The sequence below is a fragment of the Vulpes vulpes genome, chromosome 8, assembly GCF_048418805.1.
Source record: "Vulpes vulpes isolate BD-2025 chromosome 8, VulVul3, whole genome shotgun sequence".
In the NCBI taxonomy this organism is placed as follows: Eukaryota; Metazoa; Chordata; class Mammalia; order Carnivora; family Canidae; genus Vulpes; species Vulpes vulpes.
The window spans coordinates 76,367,306-76,387,241 of NC_132787.1; the positions used below are offsets into that span (position 1 = coordinate 76,367,306).

Consider the following 19,936-nt stretch of genomic DNA (forward strand, 5'->3'; position numbering starts at 1 on the left):
AGTAACATTCTAGTGAAACTAAACAATCAGAGATAATGAATGCACAGAGCAACAATTTAATGAATCCATCTATCCATCATCTTATTTGCCATCAGTCCACCTGTCTACCATCCTGTCTATCAGGTCATCTGGGAGGGTATGAAGGCCCAGGGCCAGGAGACCACTGGGCACATCAGCCCAAGAAATGCGTCAAAGGGAATGAGCCAAAGGAGGAAGACGAAAAGACCACAGGTGGTTTTGAGCACACTCTTGGGTTGAGTCACCTATCAGAAGCCACAGTATCTGCATCTGCTCAGCACTGCTAGCAGAGCCCCAACTCTCCCCTACGTGGGCTGCCTCTGCTGGAGGGGTCACTTTTGGTCTTACCTCCTACCTGCTAACTTAAACTTTCTTGCTCTACCACAGAATCTCTGAGTTCTGTTTCTAACTGCTGCCAGCAAACTCCGATTCCAAGAGATAGCCACTTCCCTGGAGTTATAGGTGGAAACCAGCCATGTGGCAGGAGTCTCCCACCTTGTCAGGTCACTAAGAAAAGTCACATTGAGCCATTGTACCTGGCTGCCTCAGAGGACCTCCTGGCTCAGCTGTGCTCCAGTCCCAGCTGTTACTTTGTTCTGCATTCTCCTTCCTTCCATGTGGACTCCCACACAACATCCACAGGAGGAAAGCAGGCATGTTCACCACCATCATCCCCACCATCATCATAGATACAGAGTGCACACCTAACCAACTGAACCCTCCCTACATCATTGGCACATCTTTCCTTAGCCACTTTAAGAGAAATGATCACACTGGCTTTCAAATGAGAACACAGGAGGTCCTCATTCCCATCCATATTGTTCATGTGGAAGAAACTCTTGGGCTGGGCCTGCTCTGAAGGGCCAGCCCTTCCTCACTCCTTGCCCTTCATCCCTCACTCCTCACCCTTCCAAATGCCCCAGCTCTGATTCAGAGCAGCAGGACAGCAGAGTTTCTGGAAACTTATCCTTCCCTCTTTATTTTCTACCACTGCCCTTAACTTGCTCTTGACCCCTTCTCACTGAGGGTAAAACTCGTAATCCTCCCCTGCAGGTTCAGAACTGCTGTTTACAGGCCAATATTCAGCCAAGTTCAGGATCAAACTCGGGCCAAAAACCCAACAGGGCGTCCTTCTTGCCCCCTTTCTCCAGAGAATGTCTTTTGGAGGCTCCAGCAGTGCCTGCATCCAGCCTACATGCCAGTGAAGAAGTGCAGTCTCTGGGGGTCACCAATGCAGGGCTGTCATCTGGGGATAAAACTTAGCTGCCACCATAGCTGATCCCTACAGCCCTGCCATGGCACCATGTCACACGTCCACAGCCCCATACCCCACCTGCCATGCCCTCACAGACCCCATGTGGATTCTGCTTTTCATCAGCTCAGAGCCCCGACAGGGTGCAGAAACTCCCCATATCCTGTTTCCCGCATCTTGAAGGTGCCTCTGCTCTCAGGGTTGTAGGAGAATCGGGCACAGATTCCAGCTGTCCTCAGAGTCCCCCTCAATTCTCCAAGGATTCATACTGAGATTTCTCACACCTCGTGCCCCTCACTGCACGATCCAGCCAGAGACCCAGGGTTGGGGACCCCCTAAGCAGTCTCCAAATGCTTGGCACATCCCTGTCTACCTTCTTCCTGGGGCTGGACACCTCTGAGGTCATTTCCTGCATTCTTCCCAAGGGATTCAAACTTTGGAGCAGTGCTGTCATCATCTGACCCTCATTGGCCCTTTCCCATACTGCCAACAATGGCCACCACCAAGTTTAATGACATTTACTGTAAGCCTGTGTGGGCCAGGCCCTCTGGGCTACATTTTACAAATATAGTCATCCCCATCAGTCCTTGCAGCATGGTAGGAGGCAGACCACACGGATGGCAAGGCTAGCTGATGCACCCAGGGTCACAAAGGTGACAGGTTTCTGCCTAAAGCTGGTGGCCTGCTGGTGAGCACACAGCGCTGGCCTCGCGCATGCTGCAGCGGGAGGGCCTGGGGGGCTCTGGGGCCCGCAGGGCTCACCATGCCTCCTGTGCACTCCCGGCAGTCCTGCAGGCAGTGGACGTTCTCCCAGGTACTGTAGGCCTTCAGCCCTGCCACCAGCGCCTGCAACGGCCGACTGTCCACCAGCTCCTTCCCATGGAAGATGTCCTCATCCAGGAGGATCCCAGCATACCTGTGAGAGGAGCGAGAGGAGCAAGGGAAGCACAGACATGAGAGGGATGCAGCAGCACCCCTACCCCTGCTCCAGGAACCAGGGCGCAGGTGCATCTGAGGCAAGCACAGGGTGACCTCTGCACCTTCCTCAGATGCTACCAAAGTCTCCATGTGCCCTGCAGAACTGTCACTCTGCACTCTGCCTCCATGAGGATCCCCCATGCCATCTTCCCCTTGGAAAACTTCTCCTTTGCTTTTTGTCCAGGTGTCAGAGGCCCCATTGCTCACATTGGCATCTGTCTCCACACCCCTTGACCCCATAAAAAGCAGGCACTCAATGTAACTCTCTCCCTGCTGCAGTCTAGTGTATAAGATCATAATCCAAACTATATCCCTCTTCCTTTCACACAGAAATGTTTTACATGTCTCTCATGTTTTTAATTTTTCTAATTCTACTTCCGTTGAAAGTGTGCTACGCAGAATAATAGCCCCCAAAGTGACCAGGTCCTCGTCCATGAAACCTGAGAATATATTACCCCATGTGGCAGAAGGGATTTTTCAGATGCAATTAAATCAAAGATCTTAAGGGGCACCTGGGTGGCTCAGTTGGTTAAGCATCTACCTTCGGCTCAGGTCATGATCTCAGGGTCCTGTAATCCATCCCCGTGTCAGGCTCTCTGCTCAGTGGAGAGTCTTTTTCTCTCTCTCCCTCTCTCTTAATTCCACTCTTGCTATCACTCTGTCTCTCTCTCTCAGATAAATAAATATTTTTTAAAAAATTATTTTTCAAGATTTTATTTATTCATGAGAGACAGAGATACAGAGACACAGGCAGAGGGAGATGCAGGCTCCCCACGGTGAGCCCAATGCAGGACTTGATCCCAAGACTCCAGTATCACACCCTGAGCTGAAGGCAGATGCTCAACCACTGAGCCACCCAGGCATCCCTCAAATAAATAAATCTTTAAAAAAAAAATCAAGGATCTTGAAATTGAGAGATTATCCTGGATTATCCAGGAGCCCAAATGTAATGATGAGGGTCCTTATAAGGGAGCAAGGCAGGAGAAGGAGATGTGACAACAAAGCAGTCAGAGAGATGCAACATGGGACTCAACCAGCCATTGCTGGCTTTGAAATGGAGGAAGGGGCCACAAAGCCAAGTAATGAGGTAGTTTCCAGAAGCTAGAAAAGGCAAGGAAGTCAATTCTTTCCTAGAGCCTCCAAGAGGAATACAGCTCTGCTGACACAGATTTTTATCATTGAGACCCATTTCAGACTTCCGATCTCCAGAACTATAAGACAACAAGTTTGTGTTGTTGTTTCTTTTTTAAGTTTTTATTTATTTATTCATGAGAGACAGAAAGAGAGGCGCAGAGACACAGGCAGAGGGAGAAGTAGGCTCCATGCAGGGAGCCCGACGTGGGACTCAATCCCGGGTCTCCAGGATCAGGCCCTGGGCTGAAGGCGGCGCTAAACTGCTGAGCGACCCGGGCTGCCCAAGTTTGTGTTATTTTAAGCCACCAAGTTTGTGGCAATTAGTTATAGCACCAATAGAAATGTATACAGATATGAATAATGTCTTCCTTCAACGTGGTAAGAGTCACTGTTTTCCTTCATCTCTCAGCCACCTGTGGTCATGACTACTGTGCAGACAATATCTATTGGCCTTCCTGCATCTGCACACCTCCCCCTCAGTTCTGTTTTTTTTCTTCACCATGTTTCAGAATACTATAATGGAAAATACAGGTTTCCTTCTCTCTCCCTTCTTCTGAACACCTTCTTATTGACTTTGTTTTTAAAATATCTTAAAATGAGTTATTGTTTTTAACAACTGCTGGAAATAAAATCTTTAGTGAACTCTTTCTCTCTATGTTCAACCAAACTCCAGGACCAGACTCTAAAGTCAAGGGTGGTAAACACACTGAGCTGGGTACTTTCCTCGAAGCCCCTCAAACTCATGAGAAATACCATGAAGCATAGCCTTTCTGGTCTTCTCAACTGATGCTTCAGACTCTGGAGATTGTGAAGAGTGATGGCAGTTGTAGGTGTTGATTCACTGACTGTTCTCTATCAATTGAGTGTCATCTATTGAGATGATTATATGATGTTTCTCGTTTATAATGTTAATATGGCAAATTGTATAGATTGATTTTCAAATGTTAAACAAGCCTAACATTCCTAGATAAATCCCTCTTGATCATTGTATATTATTTTACAGTAAAATATACTGTATGTGATCTATAACATTTTGTTCACAAGGAATACTGGTCTCATAATATCTTTGTCTGTTTTTGGTGTCAGGGTAATTAATGCTCTTAAAATGAGTTACAAAATCTTCCCTTCATTTTCCAAAAGAATTTGTGTAAAGTTAATATGTTTTCTTTTCTTAAGTATTTGGTAGATTTTACCAGCAACGCCAGATGAAGCTATTCAAATTTTCCAATTCTTTTTGAGTCACTTTTGGTAATATGTGTCTTTCATGAAATTTTCTATTTCATATATATTGTCACACATATTGGCATTACATTGACATTACATCAATAATAATAACAATAATATTTAATTTTATCCTTTCTTTTTAAAAAATATTTTATTGGGGATCCCTGGGTGGCTCAGCGGTTTAGTGCCTGCCATTGGCTCAGGGCATGATCCTGGAGTCCCGGGATCAAGTCCCACATCAGGCTTCCTGCATGGAGCCTGCTTCTCCCTCTGCCTGTCTCTCTCTCTCTCTCTCTCTCTCTCTCTCTCTCATCTCTCATGAATAAATAAATAAATAAAATCTTTAAAAAAATATTTTATTTATTTATTCATGAGAGACACAGAGAGAGAGGGAGAGACATAGGCAGAGGGAGAAGCAGGCTTTCCACGGGGAGCCTGATGTGGTACTCAATCCCAGGACACTAGGATCATGCCCTGAGTCAAAGGCAGACACTCAACCACTGAACCACCCAGGTGTCCCTCATTTTATCCTTTCAATATCTATAGGATCTGTAGTGATGTCTTCTCATTTATTTCAGATACCGATAATTTGTGTCTCTTCTTTTTTAAATTAATCTAGCTGAAGGTTTTAAATTTTATCTATCTTTTGAAAGAAAAAATTATTTTTGCCTTAATTATACTTATTTTTTGGCTATTTCTTATTTCAATGATTTCTGCTTTCATTTTTATTATTCTTTCTGCTTCCTTCGAATTTGATTTGTTCTTTTTTTCTAGCTTCTTAAAATGAAAATTTACACCATTGATTCTCTACCTTTATCCTTTTCTAATGTATTTTAATTATAAGTATGCCTCTAAGCACTGCTTTAGCTATACATTACAAATTCTGATATGTTCTGTTTCATTTTCATTTTATTCAAAATATTTTCTAATTTCCCTTGTGATTTCTCCTTTGACCTATAAATTATGTGTGTTGTCTAATTTCCTAATACATGGTATTATTCCAGATGTTTTTGTTACTAGTTTCTAATTTCATTCTAATCAGAAAACATACTTTGTATGATTTAAATCCTTTAAATTTACATAGTTTGTCTTGATAAATGTTTTATGTGCACTTGAAAAAAATAGACATTTTTCCAAAGAAGACATACAGATGGCTAACAAACATATGAGAAGACACTCAACATTACAAATCATTAGGGAAATGCAAATCACAGCCACAGTTAGATATCACATTATGGCTAAAACCCAAAACACAAGAAATAGAAGTGTTGGCAAGGATAGGGGGAGAAAGGAACCCCTGTGCAGTGTTGGTGAAAATGCAAATTGGTGCAGCCACTGTGGAAAACAGTATGGCAGTTCCTCAAAAAATAAAAATAGAAATACCATATGGTGCAGTAATTCCACTATTGGGCATTTACCCAAAGAATATGAAAACATTAATTCCAAAAGATATATGCACCTCTGAGTTTCTGCAGCATTATTTACAATAGCCAAGATACAGAAGCAACAAAGGCATCCATCAATAGATGAATGGATATAGAAGATGTGATATATATACATATAATGGAATATTATTCCACCATAAAAAGAATGAAATCTTGCCATTTGCAACAACTTGGATGGACCCAGAGGGTATAATGCTTAGTAAAATAAGTCAGTCAGAGAAAGATGTATTCCATATGATTTCACTCATATGTGGAATTTAAGAAATGAAACAAGTGAACAAAGAAGAAAAAGAGACAAAAAAGCTAGAGTCTCAACTATAAAGAACAAACTTGTGGTAATCAAAGGGCAGGTGGCTGGGGGATATGAGTGAAATAGGTGAAGGGGATAAAGAGTTTGCTTATCTTCATGAGCACTGAGAAATGTATAGAATTGAAGAATCATACATATATTATACACCTAAAACTAATAAACACTGTATGTTAATTTTACTTAAATAAAATAAAAAAATAAGTAAAGAAAAGGATGTGCATTCTGTATTGTTGGATAGAGTATTTATTCTATAAATATCATTTAAGTCAAGTTAATTAGTAATGTTCATATTGCTGTTTATTATATCAATTTTTATATCAATTACTATTTATTATATCAGTTACTCAGAGAGAATGACTAATGTCTGCAATTATAATTTTGGATTTGTTAATTTCTCCTCTCAATACTTTCCATTTTTGCTTCAAGTATTTTAAGGCTATTTTGTGAGTCCATACACATTTAGATTGTTATGCCTTTATGATGAGTAGACTGCTTTATCATTATAAAGAGTTCCTCTTTATCTCTGGTAATATTCTTTTTTCTGAAGTCTACTTTATCTAATATTAATATATCCACTCTAGTTCTTTTATGGTTAATGTTTGCAGGTGTAAATGTTTTATTCTTTCACTTTTAATCTATTTGTCTTTATATTTTAAGTGCATTTCTTATAGAAAGCATCTAGTTCAGTCTTGATTTTTTTATTATGTCTGACAATCTGTAAATTAAGTAGGAGTGTTTAAACCATTTACATCTAATGTAATTATTAACATGATTGAGTTTGAAACTATTATCTTGCAATCTTTCCTCTATTTATACCATATGTTCTTTGTTCTCTTTTCCCTCTGCTTCTGTCTTCTTTTGATTAATTGCATAGGTTTTAGTATCCCACTGTTAGAGTTTTAACTGTTACTTGTATACTTTTTAGTGATTTTTATAGTATAAAATATGCATCTTTAACCTAACACATTCTTCCCTCATATAATGTTATAACACTTTTCAGATAATTGAAGAACCTTACAATAATACAGTATACTACCATTTTATTCACCCACCTATTGTGCTACTGTTTGTGATTATTTAATATCTATCTATCTATCTATTTATATCTTCTACATATGTTATAAAATTCATTGCTATTTTTGCTTTAAATAAATAACTTCTCTTTTTTCCTTATCAACATTATTGAGGGTAATTTATTTTACAACAGACTGCATTCATTCAAAGCATGCCATTTAACAAATTTTGACAACTGTACATACCCATGAGAATAACACCACAATCAAGCTACAGAACATTTCCAACACCTTCCAAAAAATGCATCATGCTTTTTTACAGTCTATCCCTTCCTTGATTGATCCTCATTTCCAGTCATCCACTAACCTGCTGTTTGTCACTAGAAAGTAGTTTACATTTTATGTAAATAAAATTATATGTTTGTCTTCCCTCTTTCAATCAGCATATTGTTTTGAGATTCATCCATACTGTAGCATGTATTAGTAGCTGCTCTTTTTTATTGCTGACTAGAATTCCATCTATGCAATGCATATATCACACTTTATTTTTGCATTCACTGTTGATGAACATTTTGGTTGTTTCCAGTTTAGGGCTATTACAAAGAAAACACTATGGAAATTCATGTAAAATCTTAGGGGAGACATATGTCTTTATTTCTCTTCAGTAAATATGTAGGAGGGAAGTGACTGGGTCATATGGTAGATATATTTTTAACTTTTTAAGAAACTGCCAAACAGTTTTCCAAAGTGGTTGTGCAATTTTACATTCCTACTCACAGTGTAGGAGAGTTCTGGTTGTTCTATGTCTGCCAATAATTGGTCTTTTTGGTCTTTTTAAATTTGTCAATCCAATGGATACATAATAGTGTATCCTCATGGTTTGAATTTGCATTTCCCTGATAAGTAGCATCTTTTCATGTATATATTATATATTGGCTGATCATTATATATATTCTTTTGTCAAGTGTCTATTTGAATCTTTTAAATCTATTGGCTTGCTCATCTAATTTTTAGTTGAATTATATTTTCAGTGTTAGCATATATTCTATATAACATCCCATTTTCAGATATATGTATTGCAAACATTTCCTCCCATTCTGTGGCTTGCCTTTTCATTTCCTTAATGACAAAATCAATTTTGGCTCAAGGTATTCATTTACTTGTTTCCATCCATACAGAATAATCTCACAATGTCTGAATATCCTTGTTTCCTCAGTGAAACCTGAATATGCAAAAAATGTTGCATTGGGGCCTCATTCTACAGCAAATAGGCAAGTCTGCTATCAAACTTCATAACTGAAACCATTGAGCTGGGACAAACGGAAAAACAGGGAAACCATCATTTGTTTAATTGGCACTTAGATGAAGAAAACCTAACTGTATTGAGCAACTACTATAAGCAATGAGCTTCTACATTTATTATCTAACTTCATCTTTACAACAACCCCATGAAATAGGAAATCATATCCCCACTTGATAGATAGGGAAACAGAGGGCTAACTGAGGTCACATACCTAAGTCAAGGTCTCCCAGAACAGGACAGAGCTAGGAGTCAAACCTAGGACTTCCTAGTCCTAAAATCATGCTCTTTTCATGATGAATAATGTGCATATCAGTGCCCTGAGAAAGTTTACAGCATTCTCAGTCTATGCTATAGTATATCATCCAACTCCCGGGCTGTGACTGCCCTACAATGATTCTCAGAGAATCTCAGAGCTGAGCATTTTTTAAAAATGTACATATGACTCCCTGCTGATCTCCCTAAACACACACACACACACACACACACACACACACACACACAGCTCTAATCATTCCCTAGGGTAGAAATGGGTGAGAAATAAGAAACAAAATAGGCTTTAAGAAAAGAAGGACTTGGGGGATACCTGGGTAGCTCAGCGGTTTAGCACCTGCCTTCAGCCCAGGGAGTGATTCTGGAGTCCTGGGATCGAGTCCCACATCGGGCTCCCTGCATGGATCCTGCTTCTCCCTCTGCCTGTGTCTATGCCTCTCCCTCTGTATCTCTCATGAATAAATAAATAAAATCTTAAAAAAAAAAAAAAGAAAGAAAGACTCATGAAACTCTCTCCTAGCAAAGAGCTGGTGAAATCTCTTTGCAATACTGGCTTCCCACTTTACTTAAAATTCATAGGACATGGGCCCTGATGAAAGCCTCCATCTGCCAGACGAGAGGTGCATCCAGTGACTCTTATTCTTTATCATATCCCATGTCTGCTTGCAAAGGGGAACTAAGAAGCCTTCTGTATGCAGAGTATGTTGGAGTCCAGAAGGTATGTATCTTATGAAAATTTGATATAAGAAATTCAGAGTGACCCAGAAGATAAATTAAGATGTAGGGATTATGTAGAAAAATTATTCCTCAATATGATAGGAAGTATATAGGAAAACATATTCCTATATTAGGAATAATAGGAAAATATATTCCCATTTCTAAATATGTTTAGATTATAGGCAATGCCTCTAGAAATGCGAAGTGTTTGTTTATAAGTTACAGCCACTTGAATTATTAGAACCTACCCTCAGGGTAAGATTCAGGAGAAATGCAGAGTATCTCTAAAACCGTTAAGTCAGTGAGAGGGCAGGATTCAATTTACAAAAGTGTGCTTTACATAAAAACAGCAAAGTAAGACTTTTGAGCAATAAGATTTCAGGATTGTATTAAAAACACACTTCAATGCACAAATGGTGGCATTCATTTGCTAAGGAATATCTTAAGTCCTTAACTATCCTGAACTCCATTCTTTGACAGGGACAGGTCTTTGGTAAATTTCTGAAACCATGAAATATCATTCTGCCCACTCAGCGATTCCACATGAAAATGAATGAAACCTTACTTTGTGCCAGGCACAGTTCTAGGTGCTACGGAAACATCAGTTAAAAAAAATAAGAGAGACAGAGGGGATCCCTGGGTGGCTTAGTAGTTTAGCACCTGACTTCGGCCCAGGGTGTGATCCTGGAGACCCGGGATCGAGTCCCACATCGGGCTCTCTGCATGGAGCCTGCTTCTCCCTCTGCCTGTGTTTCTCCTCTCTCTCTCAATCTCTCTCTCTCTCTTTGTCTCTCATGAATAAATGAATAAAACCTTTTAAAAAAAGATAAACTTGGTGAGTTGTCTTGTGGTGTTCAAGAAGTTACTGAAGACAGTGTGTGATACATGATAAGCAACTGAATATGTGTTAGTTATCATCATAATTTTATCCTAAGAGATTTTGGATAAAAAGAGATTGCCAGAGATAATGACTGAATCCAAATGAGAGCTGACAGCAATGGTGCTGTGGCCCCTCCTGGCCCGGAACCCGGCCTGGACTCCCTGAGCTACCCATTTGGCCCGGAAGAAATAAGAGGTGAGGCAGACCCCAAATACTCCCTTTGGCTGGTACACTTAAAATAGTGATGTTAAAAGCTAGAAAATGCATTTTTGCAGCAAGTCCCACCAAATGATTCCCAGGAGAGGTATCAGCTACCAACTACCCTGGCCAGCTAGCTCTTGGACTAACTCCTTCACATCATGGAACTTCTGCTTTAGGGACCAACAGAAAGTGTGGAAGCAAAGCTCCACATAACCTCATGGCCAAGTGTGATGTGATTACACAAGGCAATTTCATTCAGGTCAGTTGAAGCAACCTGTGCAGAGAGTCAGGCACTCTTTGATGTGGAGATGCCAAATTAAGAATCCACAATTTCTATGCATGAAGAATTCACAACCACAAATCAAGAGTAATGGTACAATGATAAGAGAGGTCCAGCCGCTCAAAGGAGCTTATCAGGGGGCTCTTCATTCTAGGAGAGACTCAGAGAAGGTGTCTTGGAAGACATGATAGCCTGAACTAGATCTCAAAAGATGACAATGAACTGCCCGGTAAAGGAAAACAAAGATGTGAGAGATGAATGTGGAGGCAAGGTGGGGATGCTGCTTGTGAGGAAGGCCAAAGCAGGGCAAGGGCTGAGTACAGAGCCTCAAGGTGGAAGAGAAAAGATATGGAGGTGGGGTGGAGGCTGGCAGGGGCCAGGCAGAGGAAGGTACTCCAAGGCTGTAGGAGGGAGCTTAAGTTTATCCAGTAAGGAGGAGGCTGGAAGGCCCTGGGAGGGTCCCAGCAGTCAAGTGAGAGTTCAGATTCTATTTAGGTGTGGTTGCTTGTGGAGAATGGATTTGATGAGGACCAGGCTGCATGTGGGGGGCAGGGCACAGGAAGGGGATCTGGGGAGGGCCCCGGTGAGGTAATAAGGAGGGGGGCCTTGAATAATTCCCACGAGGGGGGCAAACTCACTAGAATGTGGTAATTGGTGGGGTGGGGGCAGGACACTTGAGTCTCAGAGGTGATGGCAGACAACAACAACTGGCACTGTGAGCATTAATGGCCAGCAGTCAGTGGATAAGAGCAGAGGGTATCAGCCAGGGTGCGGTTCACATGTCCAGGAAGACCCCACATGCCATGTTTCCACCAGTGTGCCCCCAGACCAGGGAGCATGCAGGGCAACATTGGCACTCGACAGTGAGAAGCAGGCCTTGGATGCCCTAGGCCCCATGGGAAGAGGTTAATTAAGAAACCTAAGGATGGTACCCATGCCCAAAGGCAGAAAACAGGAAACCTACCTGGCCATGTGAGCCACCTAGACAGGACTGTTGGCTGCTGAGTCATCAGGGCCTGGAAAGGTGCCTGACACACAGGTGATGTAATAAAGGGAGGAAGGGACATGTCTGCCATCTCTGGACAGGTGGGAGGAGAAAAGACCTGGCAGGCTTCTCAGGAGCCCATCATCTCTTCTCAGAGGCCCCCACCATGCCAGCCCTCGCTTCATCAAGTCAGTCCTGATATCCAGCAGCTGAGCAGTCAGTGGGAAGAAAGGTCCCGTCTCTTCCTGGACTGAACAAGCTCCAAAGGACATTGAGTTTCCATCTCCTCCTTGTTAAAGGCAAGAGAATGTGAGTGATGAAGGGTGGGGATGGTTGGGCTCCCTAAGGGCTAGAGGAGTCCTCCCTCTCTCCAGGCCTGTGGAGGCAATGGGAAAGAAAGGGGATAAGGACAAGGGTAAGTAGCTTGCTGACCTTCTACTGTCAAGCTCCAGATAAGGCACTACATGCTCCATGTGACAGGGACTGTATTTGACTCAAGCACTAGCATGTGTCCAGGGCCTACCAGGTAGGACCACCAGATTTAATAAACAGAAATAGAGGAGACTCGTTTAAATGTGAATTTCAGATAAACAATGCATAATTTTTAGTTTAAGTATTAAGATATACTTAGACTAAAAAATTATGCATTGGATAAAAATGCATAAAAATTATGCATTTGAGGACTGTATTTTACCTGGTAAACCTATTAGCAAGGTATCATGTAATTACTGAATATATAAACACATGTGCACTGGAAAAAGCCATCCCTCCTCATTTCTATTACTTGCCTTTTAACCATGAAGTGAGCTCTAACTACTCATGTCTTGTCATATTAGAAAGGAGGAGAGGCAAGGCCAGCTGACCTAGCTGGTGGTCTGTTTTTCCTGCTCTCCTAACTCTAGACTCGTACACTTAAGGTAGACTACTCTCATGAGTGTTTCTCTGTACTTGAGGAGGATTCGGCACATTGAATAAATATGTAACTCAACAAACTTGAGGTTACCCAGACCCTGAAACTTGAAGCCAGTTGATTGGCAGCATCATATCCATGGGAATTTGGAAATGGGGCCTAGAAGCAAGGTTTGATAACCTTTTAAAAAAAATGTGTGTGAAGTGGGCAGAGGTACTTAGCATAAGATTTTGTCAAGTTGCAATCAGCTTCATTGAACTTTTTATGTACAAGTCAGAGAAGGTGCACCAGGGGCTATAAACTAGAGAGAAACAGGAAAGCCAGAATATGTTGCAGAAAACACCGGCTTCTCCCCGGGCTTGTTTTAAAACACAGACAACCCTCCAATAACCAAATTTTCAGTGAGTCAATCTCCTGCTACAATGGGGGATAGGGAGAAAGAAATAAAGAGGAAGAAGCAATAGAACCACAATGGGGACCCTGAGCCAGGCCAGAAACCACAGTGGGTGCAAGGAGTGAAGGCCAGGAAAATGGAAAGTCCTGGGGTCAATTAGATTGACAGTTTGATGAGGCATGGACCTGACCCTGTCCTGTTCAGTACTATGTTACTTTTGCATGGTACATGATAAGGATTTCGTGACTTTTTTTTTTTTTGATTCCATGATTTTTTATTAATTAATTTCCATTAATAACCTTTCATTTCTCCCCTTGAAACCTTAAGCTAGAATTGTGATCTCTCTATTTCTTTGATGTTGGCATTTGGAAGGTATCTCCCTAAAATCAAGAGAAAATAATGTTTACTAATAGCAGCAATACAGCACTTAGAAAAATCAAGGTAAATTAAGTTTAAATCAAGCTAAAAAAGAAATAGAGCTGAAGAAAAAGGAAACATGCTGTACATATCACACTTCTGTTATACTTAAAGATGCAAGTACATATGTGTGTATATAGAAACTTATAAATGTGGAATATATGGCAACTCTTTGTTATGTGGTCTATTAACTTCCTGTGTCATGGATTATGAATAGTGAACAAAGAGGTAAATGTGTAGATACTCTAGCCTCTTTGTAATAATTAATAGCTTGTAATTTTTTACCACTGGGCAAAAAATTCAAAGAAGAATTGTATTTTCCATTGCCATGCATGTGAAAAATTACCAGGTTTTATATCAGGCTATTTTGATCCAATTTAAATTTTCATGAAATTTAATACTGCCGTCTTTTATCTGTTAGTGAAGTTATTTCCAGGTTACACTAAGAAGCTTCCTAAAAAGCTGCTGCAGTCCTTAACTCTGTCCATTAACTAGAATCACTCAAGTAGCTGAAATACACACACTCCAGATTTTTTGGGAAAAAGAAAAAGAAAAGAAGTACAGGTAAAATCTGAGTGGAGATAAAATGAAATACTAAAAACAACCTCAATAGCTTCCCCCAAAAAGAAAGAATTATAGTCTTACAAGTTTACATTATATATAAAGTGGTATAATACCAATTCAAGGTGGGTACTGGCAAGATAAGGATGCATAATATGATACTTAAAGTGTTCACTAGGAAAAAGAAAGAGAATGAAGAAATGGAGACAGAACAAAGCAAGTAGCAAAATGGTAGACTTACTAGGAATTATAGCAAATAAAAATGACCTTAACATTTTAAGTTAAAGATTATCAAATTGGATAGAAAGCACGACCTTGCCATAGGCTATTTATAAAAATCTCATAATGGCACATGTAGGTTGATTCAATGACAGGTTAAAATATAAGGGTGGGAAGAGATATAACATGAAAACACTAGGCATTAGAAAACTGGTATGGTTATAACAATAGCAAAGAAAGTAAACTTCAAGACAAAAAAAATTGCCAGATACAAAGAGAAACAGTTAATATAATAGGCTAAATTCCTCTAGAAGATATAACCCAAAATATGTATGTTCTAAATAACAAAGCTTAAAAATACACAAAACAAAATGAGCAGAAAATTTTTTAATAATACATTTTTATTTTATAAAGAAAGGTTTTAGACCAATGAGCTAGGAAAAACTAGAAAAAGAAAGCTGATTAATTCCCAGCTAAATAGAAGTGAGAAAATAATAAAGACCAGAAATTAAATCAATAACAGAAAATGGACAAAAATGTAAGAAAAGCACTCAAGACAAAAGTATATTATTTGAAAAGATTAACAAAACTGATAAACATCTTGCAAAATTGACCCTTAAACAAAGCCCAAAACTATATTAGAAATCAGAAGGGTCATTACTACAGATCCTATAGACATTAGTATTATAATAAGGAAATATTAATAACAACTTAGATATATTTTACAAATTAGAGGAAAAGGACAAATTCCTTGAAAAACGCAAATTAACAAAAAGTGACAGAGAAGAACTTGGTGATCTTAAGAATCCTATTTGTTAAGGAAATAACAGAGTATCAAAAATCTTCCTATTAAAAACAAAACCATGCCCAGATGGCTTCTTAGTAAATACTATCAAATTTAAGGAAGAAATAATATCAATCTTATAAAAACTCCTTGAGAAAATATAGGGGAAGGGACCACCTTCCTATTCATGCTCTGAGGACAGCATAACCCTTATACCAAAACCTAACAAGGACATCTCAAAGGAAAGAAAATGATATTCTTTACAAGCATACACAAAATTCCTTATTCAAACATTACCAATTTATATCCAATAATATAAAGGTATTATAATACATTATGGCCAAGGATTTCAAAGAATGTAAATCAGGTTCAACATTTGAAAAGTAATCAATGTAACTCATTCCATTAATATAATGAAGAAATCTCATATAATCAGCTAAATAGAGGCAAAAATTAAGTCAAAATCCAACATCCATGTTAAAAACATTCAGCTAACTAAGAGTATAGGGGAACTTCCCTAGTCTACTAAGTCACCCACAAAAATCCTACAGTGAATGTTCACACTTAATGGGAAATACTGAATGCTTTTCCTCTAAAATCAGGAACAAAATAAGAATGTTCACTCTCACCATTGCTATTCAATATTGTAATGGAGATTTTAGCCAGTCTAACAAGACAAGAAAAAGGATTTTTAAAAGGTACAAATATTGGCAAGGGAGAAGTAAGACTCTCCTCATGTACATGTGACATGATTATATATAGAGAAAATATATTAGATCTAATAAGTGAATTTAGTGAGAATATAGAGGTCAATATAAAAAATTCAATTACATCTCCATATAACATTAAGAAACAGTAATTAAATTTTAAAAGCAATTCCATTTGAATAAATTTAGTAAAAAAATGTGAAAGATCTCTATACTGTAAATTATAAAACATGCTAAGAAAAATTAAATTCCTATATAAATAGAGAGATAAACCATCTTCTTGGATTTGAAAGACCCAGCACTGCCTGAATTGCTTAAGAGATTCCATGCAATCACAGATAAATACAATCAGACTTTTTGTTTAAAAACATACACACACACACACACACACGCACAACCTGAAAAGCAAGTCCAAAATTGTATATGGAAATGCAAAGTGCCCAGACAAGTCAAAACAGCCAAGACAATTTTGAAAAAGAACAGACTTAGATGACTCATACAACTTGATTTTTTTTGGTAACACTTTTGAGATACTAAACATATCTCAGGATAGAGTAACCAGAATTCTCATGCAGTGCTCAAATGAGTATAAAATGGTACTACCTCTCTGAAAAATGGCAGTTTCTATAAAGTTGGACATACACATATCTAATTACCCAGCAAATCCTCTCTAGGTATTTACCCTAAGAAAAATGAGAGACTTGTACAAGAGTATTCATTGTGTCTTATTCCTAGCAGCTAAAAAACTAGACACAACCCAAATGTTCAGCCCTGGGAAAATGGACTTAAAAATTATGGTTTATTCATTTAATGTTACAACTCAGCACTAAAAATTAACAAACTACCAACAACACTGAGGAACATGAAGACATTAATTATGCTGAACAAAATAAACTGGACACACAAAAAATACATACTCATACTATATGTTGCCATTTATATGAAGTTCAAGACCTGACAAAACTAAGCTTTGGGGATAAAGTTCAGAAAGGTGGTTGTGAGTGGTGGGGCTGTGGTGGTGAGGTGAGGGGCAACTGCAAAGAGGGAAATGTTTTCTATTTGGTTGGAGTGTTCATTACACAAAGGTATATGTTTGTCATTGAACTATACCCTAAAATCTGTACATTGTTTCATATGCTAATTAAATCTCAAAAAGCATTAAAAAATATTTTATTTTATTTATTTATTTTTTTAAAATATTTTAAGTAAGATATTGGATGTGAGGGATTCACATTTTCTTCTGGGTGGCTGGGATTGACTGATGTTAGCGTTACCAGAAGTTCAGTCTGTAGGACTTGCTGTTTGAGAAGCCTGGAATCCCAGTGCAGAAGTGTAGCCAGGCCAGCAGTAGCCAGGCAGCCACACGAGCCAGCAGCACACCAGACTGGCAGGGCTTCTCGATTACCTTACTTTTAGAAATCCCGGTCTAGCCGGTCTAGCCATTTGTGCAGTAAATTTCAAACACACACCGATTCTAAATTACTCAGAAGTGAATACTCTAAGAAGCAGGATTGCATAAGGACGAGAGAACACAGGATAAAGGTCCAAAGTCTGGAGTTATATTCCCAGTACGTCTACTCCCAGACCCTGTGATCTTAGGCAAATCCCCCAATTTTCTGACCTTTAGAAGGTGGTGATGACACACAGCTGCCTAGACAACCTCCCGGGGCTTTGAGGAGGAATAGCTGAGAGGCATAGATGGAAGGAAGCCTGCTATAAAATGCAAAGCTCCATGTAAATTTATAGTATGATTACTGTGTTATTCAATAGCCTGACTCTTACCTCCCTACCCGCATATGCATACACCTTGACCTATTTTTGAAAACTTTAAATTAGAACCTTTATCAGAGGTAGAGCACTCTTTACAGCCAAGAGTGTTGTTCTGTTTCTTTCGGAAACTGTGGAGAAATGTTGGTTTGAGGCTTCTCTCACTTGGATATACAGATAATCAAGAGTCAGACATCACTTTTAACCTGAGCATTAGATTTCAAACACAGACTCTTTCCTACTCCCAGCTAGAAGATGAAGCCCCTGTTTGCCTCTCCCCTCTCACTCCTCACTGATGCCAGGCAGGAGCTCACACTCATCTTCAGAGAGAAAACCCTGAGAGCCATCTCACCTGCTGGCGAAGGTCAAGGCCAAGGCTGTGGCCAGGTGAGGCATCAGCCGAAGGGTCTGTGTTTGGTGCTCAATGATCTTGACTTCTTCCTTGGCTTTAGGACCAAACTGCCTCCGGCTAGAGAGAATCAAGCAGACACAATTTTTACCAAAATTCAATAGGCGACTTCATTTCCTGAGCTAAACATGTCAAGCAGCCATTTTGCCTTTCAAATGCTTCAGAATAAGGAATGCCCAAGTCTCCTAAAATGTGATTAAGATAATTAGATATCAAAAGTTTCTTAGGACAATCCAACAAAAAAGCTTTTCAGCTCTTCTGGAAATTTATTTTCCCACCATGGAATATTTTTAAAGCATCCTATCTATTTAATTAATACACAGAATAATTTTTATGCCTTAACATTTACATGGCATTTTATAGTTCCAAGTGCCCTGTGATCATTAATTATTCAGCTTTACGAAGTTTGTGACATAATTAATAGGACAAGCGCAATATCCTAGAACATATTTCAAAAGGACATTCTCAACAAGGAGGCATAGCTAACCCCGTGCTCCTGTCAGATTCATGGGCAGGCCATTACTTTCAGCCCACCTAAATCTCCCCTGCAGTTCCACACAGAAGGGTGTTCACATCCTGCCGTAAATCCTGTGCTCTGTGAGCAGCTGCTGCATTTCGCAGTGGCATCAGTGGCATCGGGGCGGATGGTAACCTTCCTCAGTGTGGTTCCTGAAGTGGCCTGGGATTATCCCCATAGGCAACACCCGGGGACTAATCTTACAGAATCCCTCGGCAGCAGATTGCAAAGAGCCTGGCCTTTTGGAAGTCACCTCCTCCTGAGCCCTGTGATGCTCCCCAGCCCTGGGCCTGGCAGATCTTATTTTTGAACACCTGTGACCTTCATATTGATTTCTGAAAGACCATCTCACAGACACACACATGCATGCACACACACACATGCACACAGGTGCATGTGCATATTGGGATGCACACACATGCACACAGGGTACTATATTATCTAACAGGCAGAGCAACCTCCTGCTTCAGACACCAGTGAAGGGAGGATATCTATCCATCACAAGGAGAGAAGGGAAACAAATTTAAAAACTTTTTTATATTTGATAGACCTTCTTAAACATAATTTGATGCTTTAATATGGTCTTTATTTGTTCTTAAAAGAAGGACACCATGATCTTCTTCATGCATACTATGTCTAGAATTCATAACCTGTCCCTGCTGTGTGGGTGGGAGGTGGTAAGGACACATATGACTAGAGGGACCTACAGGGGGTGGCCTTTGAGCTTCCCCAGGCACAGTCTAACCATCCTACCATTGGTTGTCTGAGGATCACTACCCAAGTCTGCCCTCTGTCTGCCCCAGTGTACACTGACAACAGTGGGGCATGGCATCAAATGAGGCCTGACAGCCTGTAGGGAAACTTCTCAGCTTTTGCTGGAGCACTGTGAAACCAGTAAGAAAAAATCACAGATCCAATAGTGGCATCATCATAATGTCAGGTCAATTTAAATTCCATTTGTCCTTGTTCTCTTAACTTCCATTTTTCAGTGCTATGATTATACTGTAGCTTTTTCTATGGTCGCTGTGGCTGAAATTTTGTGTACCAAAGGCATTCACTGACACATGAGACTCACTCCTCTGGGGGACATCTTTGCACCTGCTCTGTGTCAGCACCACTTTAGGTGCTGGGCATCCACCAGGGTCAAGAAGGCTGAGGCACAGCTGTTGAGCTCACAGCTCTACACACAGAGAAAACTAGACCAGGTGATGTGGGCAGGAGAGCCTTGCATGTAACCCACC

General features: G+C 40.0%; 1 protein-coding gene across 5 annotated transcripts in view; it reads right to left on the reverse strand.

Annotated features, from left to right (window-relative positions):
* The window catches only part of ACOXL (acyl-CoA oxidase like), a 348,114-nt gene that overhangs the window by 176,111 nt on the left and 152,067 nt on the right, over window positions 1–19,936 (reverse strand). For all 5 annotated transcript variants that reach the window (XM_072767158.1, XM_072767157.1, XM_072767160.1 and 2 more), the window contains 2 exons: window positions 18,122–18,238; window positions 2,033–2,186 (listed from right to left, as the gene is read on the reverse strand). In XM_072767158.1, coding sequence (XP_072623259.1) covers window positions 2,033–2,186; window positions 18,122–18,238 — 271 coding nt within the window. The remainder of the gene's footprint in view (window positions 1–2,032; window positions 2,187–18,121; window positions 18,239–19,936) is intronic.